The 13,082-nt window shown below is 39.7% G+C and overlaps 1 protein-coding gene across 1 annotated transcript; it reads right to left on the bottom strand.

Annotated features, from left to right (window-relative positions):
* Positions 1-2,829: 2,829 nt before the first annotated feature.
* LOC147422931 (pentatricopeptide repeat-containing protein At5g56310-like) lies at positions 2,830-4,940 on the bottom strand. Its single transcript, XM_086502134.1, has 2 exons — positions 3,059-4,940; positions 2,830-2,975 (listed from the first exon to the last, which is right to left on the bottom strand). Exon 1 carries the CDS (start codon positions 4,730-4,732, stop codon positions 3,317-3,319), a length of 1,416 nt encoding a protein of 471 aa, XP_086358260.1. The 5' UTR covers positions 4,733-4,940; the 3' UTR covers positions 2,830-2,975; positions 3,059-3,316.
* Between the last annotated feature and the right edge of the window lie 8,142 nt (positions 4,941-13,082).

The following is a 13,082-nucleotide window of genomic DNA, read 5'->3' as shown; positions in this document are numbered from 1 at the left end:
AAATCCCCAGTTTTCAGCTACCCTATGGTGCTCTTGTGGATGGATTCTCATCTCGGTTCTTCTGGTGGCCACGTGTTTGCAGTTTGTGAATGTGTTTGCGGTTTGCAATGGTTTTGATTCTTGGTGGTTTGTGAATGTGTTTGTGGTTTGTAATGGCTTTAACTCTTGGTGGTTTGAGGATGTGTTTGCCCTTGTGGTTGTCGAGTTGGTCTTCAATGGGGGTTTGGAGGTTATTTCTTAGTTGCTTCTCCTCTTGTTTTTGGGTTTCTATGGTGGTATTGTGAGCCGGTGATTGACCTCCTGTGGACGGGTGTGGATGGGGTGACAAACCCTGTCACTCAATGGTATCCTCTTGCAATTCAAGCTCAACTTCTTATGTATTCTCCGTTATATGGTTGAATGTGTGTAAAGTCAATCTCTTCATGTGCAAGGTGACTCCCTTTTCAACTAGACTTTGTGGTCCTAATGTTTTGTCTTGGTTTGATCATGACTTCCATGTAATTCTTTTTATGATAATTTACCTATAGCACTTCTCTAAGGTTAAAATAACTCTCTGATTACAAGAGTTTCAATCTTAATGGTTATATGAATATTCAATGTAAATTTCTATTTTCTATAAATTTTAAAATTAATTAGATTATGTAAAGAGTGAAATCAAGTAGCATAAGTTTTATCAATAACCTTTGCAAGATCCTAAAGGTTTGGAGAAATTAAATTCAAGTTTAAATTCTCCAAAAATAATTCTTCCCTATTTTAATAGATCGAAATTTTAAGTGTGTGGATGAAAATTGACAAAAAATTATAATTGATCTCTCTTAATCATGCAATAAAGATTACAATTTTAACTTTAATCTTTCTAATTATACTATCTTTTAGTTAATTTTTACTAATCAACACTTGTCTTAGATGTAATTACGTATATTGCTTAATTGATGATTTGATGATGCATTATGCATAACAAGAGCATAATTATCATATTTAATAATTCAATAAAGCTAACCTCTTTTAATTTTTCATAATAGCCAAAAATATACTAAGGCTATCAACATAGCTAAGGGCTATCTATCTTGAGTATCTCGTATTTAATGAAATTATCCTTGTAATTTTTCTACTCAATTTGTATATAAAAAAGAACCAAACGTGTTAATAATAATTAGCAAAATCAAGGATTCAAGCTTATGCTAATCAATGTAATGAAGAACTACTATATCTAATATTTTTCTAATTCTAAAGCCTAAATTTTGATATTATTTCAGCTAAAATAGGCCAAATCAAATATTATATAAGCTTGAAAAAGTTTGTAGAATTTTTTCAAGGTAAAATGAATCTTTGATTACAAGGGTTTTATTTTTAATGTTCACATAAATATTTAATGTAAAGTTCTATTTTTGAGAAATTCTAAACTTAATTAAAAAATACATAAAGAGTAAAATCATATATCATATATCTTCCAATGACCTTTTCAATATCGTAAAAGTTGAAGAAAATTAAATTCAACTTTAAATTCTCACAAAAGTGATTTCTTTCTTGATAATTTAATGATGCATTATGCAAAATGAGAGAATAATTATCATTTTTAATTACTCAATTAATCTTAATTATGTATAATCAACTAAATATGATTAACATAATCACTCTTGTTTAGATAACAAGGTGTCCAATAAAGATTCTAGCATAAAGAGAGACATTTGATACAAGATTTGAATTACAAGATTGGCGTACACATCAAGATTTGATTACAAGAACAAGACTCGAACACAAAATAAGAACTAGAAGAGGACTTACGTCATAGGAGCCTCATAGCGGGTGTTGGCAGCGGTGAGAGAGAAGGTTGTCACATAAGTGAGCATTAGGAAAAGAATGGGGTCTAAGAGGGCCTCTTTATTTGTCATAAGCTTATGAAAGCAATTAGCATTTTGACAAATAGATGTACGCAATGTGTGCAAGAATGGTGGGTGTGTAAGAGATGTGTAAGAGTCGTCAAAGAACGACACTTTTTTTCCCAAAAAGGCGGCAAACAAATTTATGGTTTCCAACCTTCCATAACTCCCACATATGATCTCCGATTTAAGCGGAGATCACGGATATGCAATTTATGCGTCGAGCTCTTCCCATAGATATGCTACATGATATCATTTTATCTGCTAGATTTTAAATTTCATGTTGGGGAGAAATTTGAATTCAAATAAACCAACCATCGTTTGTCTGTTTGAATTCAAAGACTATCCTTTGATTACTTTCTTAATACTAAAGGTTCGACTTCCTTAAACTGCCAAATAAAAGAGGCCCTCCTAAACCCCATTCTCTTCCTAATGTATCAAATGCTTGAGTAAGCAATGATGTGGAAAATTTTACGTGACTTGTACGTAAAGACAAATTCTCTAATAGAAGATATGCATTGTTTTCTAGTGTACATTACCTCTCTCTCTCTCTCTCTCTCTCTCTCTCTCTCTCTCTCTCTCTACTGCACAGCTCTACGCATCATGAAAGCTACACTAAACCACCCTCCATAGCTTCTTATCCAGACACTCTTGGTGTTCCATTTTTTGTACAAGAGGTTTTGTCTTGCATAACAAAGCCTTCATGCGTCACTCATCCATGCTTAGTTGTGAATAAATTGTGCATATTCTTTGCTTACTCTAAATGACATCTTGGGTCCACTACCATGAACTATCCTAACTAACAATCTATTTTCATGTCCTATATCTACCATAAATCCTTGTACTTCTGGTAGTCTTCTGCCTGGTTCTTGCCAAAACTTGCTACACATATGGAAATCAACTCACCCCTCGAGTTTGTAAGCTAAATAGATACTCTTGCACACAGATCTTCGTAAAATTTCAAGCTTAACTTGGTAATAATCGTACAAGTATATTTTTGGAGAATGCTAAATGAGGTCATGATAAAGACCTTGCTAGGATGGAGAAACCATGAAGTCATCTCCAACGGGTATCAGATGGCCCAATAGAGCCTCCCTGTCACATGGAACAAAGCATTACTAAGAATCTTGATACTCTTGCAGTAGCAATAGGAGAAAATCTTTCAAAAGTAAACATACCATTCAGGGTACGCATTTCAACCTTGAAGATGATTGTCACACCAACTTGGAATTTGCCCTTCAGCTACTACCTAATAAAATGTAGCCCTTCTGCTGCCACTGAGAAACAGCACATTCAGCTTGATATTCTGCCTTTCTTGTCCAAAAGTTTTAACCGATTTTATATTTCATACATAGCAGCCAATTGATTATGGCTACTATCTCCAAGAAAACACTACGTACATTTTTTTGTGCTTTAATGCAAGGAACAGCCAATTTCTACCAAGAATCTTCACTGACCATATGGTCCAAGCATTTTCGCCCAAGGTCCACATTGCTAAACAACCTGCAACTATTAAGCAACGATGTCTGTGCTACACAATTAAAAGCGCCTTTTGTGCATGCAAGAGTCTCACTAACCTCATTGAAGAGTCCTGCCCGACCTAGAAGATCTAACAAACAATTGTAATGTTCAGCTGTCGGAGTTATCCCATATTGCTCTTTCATTGCATGTAAGTGTTGAAAAGCATCCTCAACAAGCCCCATCTGACTGCAACTTGACAAAAGGCAAAGGAACGTGACATCATTAGGAATTAGTCCTTTTTCTTGCATCCCTCTGAAATAGTGCAGGACCATTCGATAATTGCTATGCAAAGCATAAGCAGCCATCATGGCAGTCCATGTGACTGCATTTTGTACTTGATGTCCATAAAACACTCTGCGTGCATCATCAAGGCTTCCATTTTTAGCATACATGTCAATAAGAATGCTCCTTATATACATATCTGATCCATAACAAGACTCAATTATATCAATATGAATCAGCCTCCCCTGCTCAATGGCTGCTAAATTGGAGCATGCATTCAGCACACTCACATAAGTGAAATTATCTGGCTCTCTTTTCTGTTGAAGCATTCGAACAAAAAAATCAAGTGCCTCATGGCAATCCCCATTCTGAGCATACCCACAGATAATTGCATTCCAAGCAACATTATTTGCTTCAATGCCTTCTCTGTGCATTGCATCAAAAAGCACAACAGCTTCATGGCAATGCATACGTTGGGCATACCCTGCGATAATAGTGCTCCAACTGACCACGTCTCGACATGAGCATCTGTCAAAGATACTCTGTGCATCCTCCAAAGCTGAACATTTCACATACATGTTGATAAATGCATTTCTCACATATGAATCACTGTCAAGAGCAGATTCTACAGCAAGAAAATGAATCTGTTGACCCAGCAATAAGGCTTCCACTGCAGCGCAGGCTCTCAAGACAGCGACAAACACATGGCCATCTGGTTGTGTGCATGCATGGACCATCCGTTCAAACAGTCCAATAGCTAGGCCATGCTCCCCATCATTGGCCTGCGCTGAGATGATTTCACTCCATGCAAACACATTCGGATCGTGCAGCTTATTAAAAATGAGATCTGCTTCTACCAGTTTCCCACAAACAGAAAACAAGCGGATGAAGTAGCTTCCCAGAAATGTATTAGCTTCCAAACCTTGCTGGACAATCAAGCAATGAAGTTCCCTGCCCAACGAAAGATTCTTTGCAATAATGCACCTTTGCAGGAGAGCACTGATCAAGTTGATGTGGGAACTATAATGTAAAGGAGTCTGGAGCGTTTTGAGAAGCTCAACTTTTTTGTCCAATTGGCTCTCTGTGCAGAGCTTTCTTTGGAAGGGCATTCATCAAGTTTCTACATTCTTGCTAATGACACAAAGTCTACGGTGGCTCATAATCACACACTTTGAAGGTGATCATGCCATGCTGCATCGCCCTCGCCCGTCCACCGTTGTTTCCATCACAGACGCATGCCCACTCCCATCCTCGACAATCGCAGCCCTCAAACTCTTGTTACATAACTAGTCCTTTTCTAAAGGGGGTTGCATCTCTCGACCATTGAATAAAGCTTGCGGATTAAAGTTAATGATGATATACTTTTTTCATTATTTCTTTCAAGCTCTTGTGAGAGGGTGTTGACATTTGTGCCCCTCTCTCACAGAGGGGCTTGTCAAACATTATTTTTTATGCTTTTGGAACATATTGTAATTTAAATAGTTCATTGTTACATTTTTTTTCCAAAAAACTTTTTTTTTTTTTTAATGATACCACATGTTTTGAAATACTAATATCACTTTCTATTTTTCTCTCACACAAAGAAGCCTCTTATTATAAAATTCTTATCAATAGCCTTATGTAAGCCATAGTGAATTTTCACCTTGTTGGCCTGGCAAAGGCCATAGGGGAAGGTTGAGAAAAGGTGCATATTCTCGATCGTCGATCATCGTTGCTTGGATTGGCGACACATGGCTTTGTTGTTTTTATTATCACATTTTGTATGCAAAATGTCATTTTTCCTAGCGAGACGTGCTCCGCATTGTGTGCGAGGCAGGAGGAGTTGAAGGCGAGCTCAATAATGCAAGCCGTGGGGCAAGAGTCAGTGAAGGCAGGCACCATAACTGCTATGGCTATGGTATAGGGTACATGTTGACCTGTGAGGACTGCTACATTTCGTTTGTGGTGTGTGTCGTGCTAGGCTCCTCGATTGAATTTTGAAAGGAATGGCATCATCGAGAGCAGCATGTCGTATCACACTCAGCGTGCCACGAGATTTTTGTGGCTTGTTACAAGAAGTTACTTATTCTAACTACAAACTAAAAAAAAAAGCTAACAAATTAGTTTTCAAACATTAGGCATGGATTCTTAGGGCTAAATTAAAGTATAAAGAAGAACGAGAATGATTAAAATTTTCTTTTCATTTTCTTGTGAGGTTAGAGAGTCAAATCTATGAAACTCTAAAAGGCTGAGGTATTGCGCCTCTGCTCATAGGCCTAACTCCTACACAACCATGGCGAGCAGACATTGCTACCCCATTTAGCCCACCTTGTCTCGTATCTTGTGTTACGATACTTTTTGTCTTTGAAGCTTTCTGGTGAATTTTGTGGAAAGTGTCGTCAGATTTTGCAAACCCAAATGCCATATGTTAAGATGCATCATGACGTGCATGCTATATCAATGCTATGGAGAGAAGTAGCCGTAGTAGAAGTGGTCATCAACTGGGTTATTGAGAGTATGCCAGGTTTCTAAGGATCGGATCATTTTTTGAGAGGTTTGGAATGTTCATATTCTAATGTGAGTCAGTAGTAATAGTAGCACTAATCACACGCAGGGAGCTCATTAGGAATATTTTGAGCTTAAACTCCTTGCCCGACATGTTTATCCAACATCCGATGACTGGAAATGTCAATGTGAATTTCCTTGCCCATGGCAACATCTTGCACAATGCCAAGGGCCTTCAAGTGCATGCATAGATGATTGCACATGGAGAGAGGCCCTTTTCACTTTGCATGTGGTGAAGTTTCCTCGCCACTACCATGTTGGCAAGGCACCACATCATGTCTTTCAAAGCATTTCCAAGCATGGCATGTTTCTCCAATAGCGCCTAGTTAGACACCTCACAATGAATTTTCTTTCTCATGATGAAAATGTCATTGGCCTTCTAGGTGCACACATAGATGATTCCCCTTTTTGCTTCACATCTGGTGAAAACATTCCAGAGCTTCCTTGCCACCAACATCTTGTGCATATCCTACAATCAGTGCAGCCGAAGAGGAGATCCCACGAAGGGAGTTCATCCAGAACTTTTTAAGCTTTTGTGAGGGCACCACATTTGGCATACATAACGAGAAAAACATATCCAAGCATGACATGTTCCTTCAACAGCCCCTAATTATTGTCCTCGTCGTGAATTCTCTTGCCTATTGCAATGTCTTGCACAATGCGACGGGGCTTCAAGGTGTATGCATAGGTATTGCATCCAGAGAGAGATTCCAGTTTTCTTTGCATCTGCTGAAAATAGTCTAGAGCTTTGTTTCCACCACCAAGCTAGGAATAGCTTGCAATCAACAAATTCTACGAGATGACGTCTCGGCCTACTTTTGATGTGCCCTTGTCACAAATTACTAACATGTCAAGCCACTGAAGAACGGAGCGGACTTGCAGATCTCGGACGAGGAGCCTAAACCCTAAGTGAAGAAGCAAAAGAAGCAGATGTACGGAATTCCACGATTCACGTTGATTGATGACATGGCATCGTGTACAAAATTTAGGATTTTACGATGGCCTACTGACTTGGCAAAACTGTACGGATTTTCACATTTTACGCTTACTACTAACGTGGTATAGCTGTACGGATTTCAACTTTTGTGTTGGCAACTTCTGGGCATCTGTTTTTGAGCCAGTTGCTTTTGAGTTTAAAGATTTTCATGTAAACTGCTTTTAATGGCCAAGGGCCTTTAAATATGAGGCTAGGGTATACTCTAGCACTCTTCTGGGAGAATGTGCAGAGCGTGGAGTATCGGCTTATACTGTGTTGATGCAATATAAAGAAATACCGAAAGGGGCGACATGGTTTGGGGCCAATACTCTTTGGGGTGGAATTTTGCCACTCCATGTCGCATATGCTCTCTCTATCTCTTTCAATTCAATTGTAATGAAGTGCTAAAAGTTTGTTCAGCCTGTTCTTTTCTATTGGCACATGGTGTCTTTCTTGTGATAGTGGTATCAGGGCATCAGGCATGTGCTTTTCTGAAAGCATACCGGTTCTACAACAGAGCAGACAGAGAAAACCGGTGCTTCCAAAGGCTACTAAAATTTTATTTGAAGAAGCTTCGTGCTGCGACCTCGGTCTTATTACCCACTCACACACTTACTTCATCGCGCATCGGGCGTGCTCTCATCTTCATCGCTCTGTTTTATAGGGCGTAAGCTAAAAATATCACTTGCAAGAGAAGGATCAAAACTTTTCTTCTCGAGCTGCCATTTTTCTCAGAGGTAGTGCCATGTAGTGGGGGAAGTCTATAGCTACCAAGCCGCACACTCCAAGGACTTGGCAAGCTTTCAAGAAAATTTTTGCCCGAAGTTATATGGTTTTTGACATCTTCCTTCAGAGTGCAACTTCTGGCATAGTGGGGTATCTTGATTTGCTTGCCACGGAAACCCTAGCAAAATACGACTTGAAGTTTTTGGACATCTCTCTCTAGGTGTCTCTTCTCAAGCTGATAACCTTAGACGTCCAGTGTGATTGCCAGGTCTTGGGACTACCATCACCGCCTTAGGAACATTGCTTGTCGAGGCTTATTTTGACTATTCAAGAGTTTGTGGACCATGTTGTGGTCGGCTATGACCTTATGGAAGGAACATAACCCTAATTTTTGGTGCAGGTTTCACGATGGAAAGTTAGTCGACTTTTCGAGCTCGAGTGATGTCCAGATTGCTTTTTAAGTTTGAGTTTTGTTTGAGAACTTGTTTGGTGATCTTGTTTGAAATTTGTTGAAAAAGGATGGTATCTTTTTTGAACTTATCTTGGTGCCGATTTGATTTGTTTGACTCTGGTTTTAATACTGGTTTCAATGATTGGTGATTTTAGTCCTGGGTGGAGTAGTGAGAAATGATGTTTGAGAATGCTTGTTCATACTCATGGCCCAGACCCTTGTGGTTATTTGTGGGGGGAGTATTGGATGTCTAAAAAGTGTTGTTTTTACTCATGGCCCGGACCTGGATGGTTATGCGAGAGGAGTGTTAAGAAGTTTGAGGAGTGGTTACTCTTGGCACCTCCAAACAATGCAGGTTGCGGTCTAGGGGGGCCTCTATATCTTGGTTGTAAAAGGCCTCTATATATTTTGGAGAGGACCTTTTTAGATTATGCAAGAGGAGTGATGAGGGAGTCGTTGAGCAGCTCATAGCCTGAACCTTGTTAGGTTATGCAGGAGGAGTGTTCATCGGCGACTTAATGTTTCTATGTCTTGTAACATGCATATGTGAGCATTTGTCTTGCATTGTGATGTTCCTAACCACTGAATATTCCTAATTGGATGATATTTCTTGGGTATGTAGTTTTAGTGCATCAAGACACCCGTGGAAGATCAGTGTGGTCTGGGTGTGATGGCTAATTTTACTACGTCGAAATATCCAGACTTTGGATCTGGATGAAAGGAGAAGCCAACTCTTAACACAAGAGCCAAAAGGAGAAGCCAACTCCTTAACAAAAAGAGCAAATTGATTGTCCCTCGGAATGACCCTTGGAAATTTTTGAGCTATGTTGCGTTGTTTTGCAGATATGTTGTAATCGTGGACGATTACTTTCTTTCAAGAAGGGGGGATGTCCAAAATTGCTGACGTGTCAAGCCACTGAAGAACGGAACCGACTTGTAGATCCATGACGAGGGGCCTAAACCCTACATGAAGAAGCGAAAACATTAGAGGTATGAAATTCCGCGATTCATGTTGATTGATGACATGGCATCATGTACAGAATTCTGAATTTTGCGATGGCCTATTGACATGGCGTAACTGAAGGATTTCTATGTTTTACGCTCATTGCTGACGTGGGAGAGCTGTACGGATTTTAGCTTTTGTGCTGGCAGCTTTTGGGCATCTGTTTTTGAGCCAATTGCTTTTGAGTTTAAAGCTTTTCATGTAAACTGATTTTAATGGACAAGGGTCTTTAAACATGAGGCTAGGGCTCATTCTCTGGGACTCTTGTGAGAGAAAGTGCAGAGCATGGAGTACCGACTTATACTGTATTGATGCAATATAAAGAAATACTGAAAGGGATACCAAGGTTTGGGGCCAACACTCTCTGGGGTGGACTTATGCCACTCCGTGTTGCATGTGCTCTCTCTCTCTCTCTTTCAATTCAGTTGTGATGAAGTGCTAAAAGATTGTTCAGACTATTCTTTTCTATTTGCACGTGGTGCCTTTCTTGTGATAGTGGTATTAGAGCATTAGGCATGTGCTTTTCTGAAAGCATACCGGTTCTACAAAAGAGCAGACAGAGCAAACCGGTGCTTCCAAAGGCTACTAAAACTTTATTTAAAGAAGCTTTGTGCTTCGACTCCGGTCTTATTAGCCACTCCCACTATTACTTCATCCATCGAGCATCAGGCGCACACCCATCTTCATCGCTCTGTCTTACAGGGAAAAAGCCAAAAATATCACTTGCAAGAGAAGGATCAAAACTTTGTTTCTCGAGCTGCTGTTTTGCTCAGAGGCAATGCCATGTAGTGGTGGAAGTCTATAACTACCAAGCCGCACACTCCAAGGACTTGGCAAGCTTTCAAGAATACTTTTGCCCGAAGTTATATGGTTTTTGACATCTTCCTTTGGAGTGCAACTTCTGTAGAGTGGGGTATCCCGAAATGCTTGCCCTAGCAGAATACGACTTGAAGTTTTTGGACATCTCTCTCTACGTGTCTCTTCTCAAGCTGATAACCTTGGACGTCCATTGTGATGGTCAAGTCTTAGGACTACCATCACCGCCACACGCACATTGCTTGTCGAGGCTTATTTTGACTATATCAAGAGTCTGTGGACCATGCTGTAGTCAGCTACGACCTTATGGAAGGAACATAACCCTAATTTTTGGTGCAGGTTTCACGATGGAAAGTTAGTCGACTTTTCAAGCTTCGCTTTTGTCGAGATTGCTTTTTAAATTTGAGTTCTGTTTGAGAACTTTTTTGGTGATCCTGTTTGAATTTTTTTGGAAATGGATGGTATCTGTTTTGAACTTGTCTTGGTGCCGATTTTAATTGTTTGACTCTGGTTTTAATACCGGTTTCAATGATTGGTGATTTTACTAGAGTAGTGAGAAATGATGTTTGGATGCTTGTTCATAGTCATGGCCTAGACCCTTGTGGTTGTTTGCGGGGGGAGTCTTGAATGTTTGAAAAGTGTTGTTCTTACTCATGGCCCATACCCTTGTGGTTATTTACGGGTGGCATATTCTTTTTGTTACTCATGGTCCAGACCTAGATGGTTATGCGGGAGGAATATTAAGAAGCCTGAGGAGTGGTTACTCTCGGCACCTTCAAACGATGCAGGTTGCGGTCTAGGGGGGGTGTTTGGTTGTAAAAGGCCTCTATATATTTTGGAGAGGACCTTTTTAGGTTATGCGGGAGGAGTGATGAGGGAGTCATTGATCAGCTCATAGCCTAAACCTTGTTAGGTTATGCGGGAGGAGTGTTCATCGGTGACTTAATGTTTCTATGTCTTGTAACATGCATATGTGAGAATTTGTGCTGCATTGTGATGTTCCAACCACTGAATATTCCTAATTGGCTAGGATTTCTTGGGTATGTAATTTTCATGCATCAAGACACCAGTGGAAGATCAATGTGGTCTGGGTGTGATGGCTGATCTTACTATGTCAAAATATCAAGAGTTCAAATCTGGACAAAAGGAGAGCAAGAAAAGAGCAAACTGCCCGATGGCCGAAGCCGACATCGAGCATTTTCTTGACTTTGAGCACAGGCAGCCATAGCATTGGCACTTTCTGTCGGCGGTGGAAGATGGCTCCAATGGCCAGCTTTATGACTTCAACGGTCATTTCCAGTTTCGGCTTTGATGGCACATACCGACAAATATGGCTCTGACAGACCATTCCAGAGCAGCTTTTTCCTTGAGCGCTCATAGCTCTTGCATAGCGTTTCCGATCGACATGTTTACTGATCGATGAGGTAGTAGTTGCTAGTTCTTCAACGGTTTTGCTTACAAGTTGTGAGCAGCTTGTGTGGAGCACTAGAGAGAATTTTTTGCACAGTTTGGTGCAATTTCAGGCTATGTATGCTTATGTGCATACAGCTTGAGCTAGGTATAGCTCGCAGGTAGCAAATTTACAGGTTTATAGGTGTTTTTGGACAGGCTTATAGGTGTTTTTGGATAGGTATATTGAGTGAGCCAGTTTGCTAGGCTTTTGGTAGCGTATGTAGACCATTTGTGGATCTGTTTACTGAGACACTCAGTGGGTTCATCTTTCCATACAACTAGTTGATCCTTAATTTTGTTCTTTCCGATAACTTTCTTTATCTTTCCTCAAGAATTATTTTCCACAATTCCTTACTTTAGCATTTCTAGCTACTTACTACTCAATTTATCCAAGAAACTCTCGTTGTTGAGCCCATCTTAAAAACCTTTACAAACCAGTTGTATTCCCTCAAAAATCATGTTAAGTCTATTTCATAAAAGATCCATATATCCACCTTGTTAACATGAACACGCTCGTTCTAGCTGACCATTCAAAGCAATCAGTGTTCGACAAGTATTATGTATTCCAGCTTTGCCAACCTGAATGCGCTCGGCGTGTTCTTGGCATTCTGAGCAATGTGCATTTGGTACAAGCTTCCACCATTGCACCAGAGGTACCCCCTTTCTGCTCTAACTTGGTTGACCAACAATAAGTAAAGGGATATAAGAGGTATCATACCAAGAGTTCTTTTGGCTTCCTATTAGACTTGTGCATTAATACTTCCATATCTAGGTCATTTTTCAAGGAAAGCTATCTTGTGCACACGGAATGTGAGTTGGTTTTTGGATAGCTATTTCATTCCTAAGATTTGAATTCTGCCTTCCTATCGAGAATCTCTTTCTCATTTGCTAGATCTACCCTTAATTTCTTGATTGGATGATAACTTAACTTTAGATTCCTTAAGTAATTTGGAAAAGAAAATAATATATAACATTATAATATATAAGTAACTCAAAATTTTACATTATTGGTTTATAGCGGTTTATAAAATTGCTTATTGTTGTTGAGCTCTAGGATTGCTAATTGTGGCCAAGCAAGTGGCTCTTTTATCTTCCTCGTTTACAAAGGTTGGTTCTCCCATGATTGCATAAAATCTAGCTTCTCTTGCTCTTCCTCTACCTCGTCCTCCATTCCTATCTCCTCTTAGATTATCTCCTTGATTTATCTGAGTTTGAGGAATGGCTCTAGCGCTAATTCTAGGGTTTCACTCTTCAGGATAGTTATTTCTATAGTGTCCCATCCGATTGCATAGGGTTGGTTCCTTCAGCTGCAAGAGGCTTGGCCCTGAGAAGGGAATCTTGAATTGATGTAGACCTCATGGCTTGGAGACATGTACTTAGAGGTTTGTTGAGGCCTTGACAGAAACAACAAATCTCCTACTCCATGGTCATCTGAGCAGCATAGCATCATAAAGACACAAACTTTATGTAGTACTCCTATAGAGAGAGCCC

Source organism: Adiantum capillus-veneris, chromosome 26 (genome assembly GCF_014529385.1).
Source record: "Adiantum capillus-veneris isolate H3 chromosome 26, ASM1452938v2, whole genome shotgun sequence".
NCBI lineage: Eukaryota > Viridiplantae > Streptophyta > Polypodiopsida > Polypodiales > Pteridaceae > Adiantum > Adiantum capillus-veneris.
Note: the sequence above shows the minus strand (reverse complement) of the source record. Positions and strands in the feature narration are given on the sequence as shown.

Coding starts and splice junctions, on each gene's coding strand:
- LOC147422931 (XM_086502134.1), bottom strand. CDS start 4,732: ATGCCCTTCCAAAGAAAGCTCTGCACAGAGAGCCAATTGGACAAAAAA.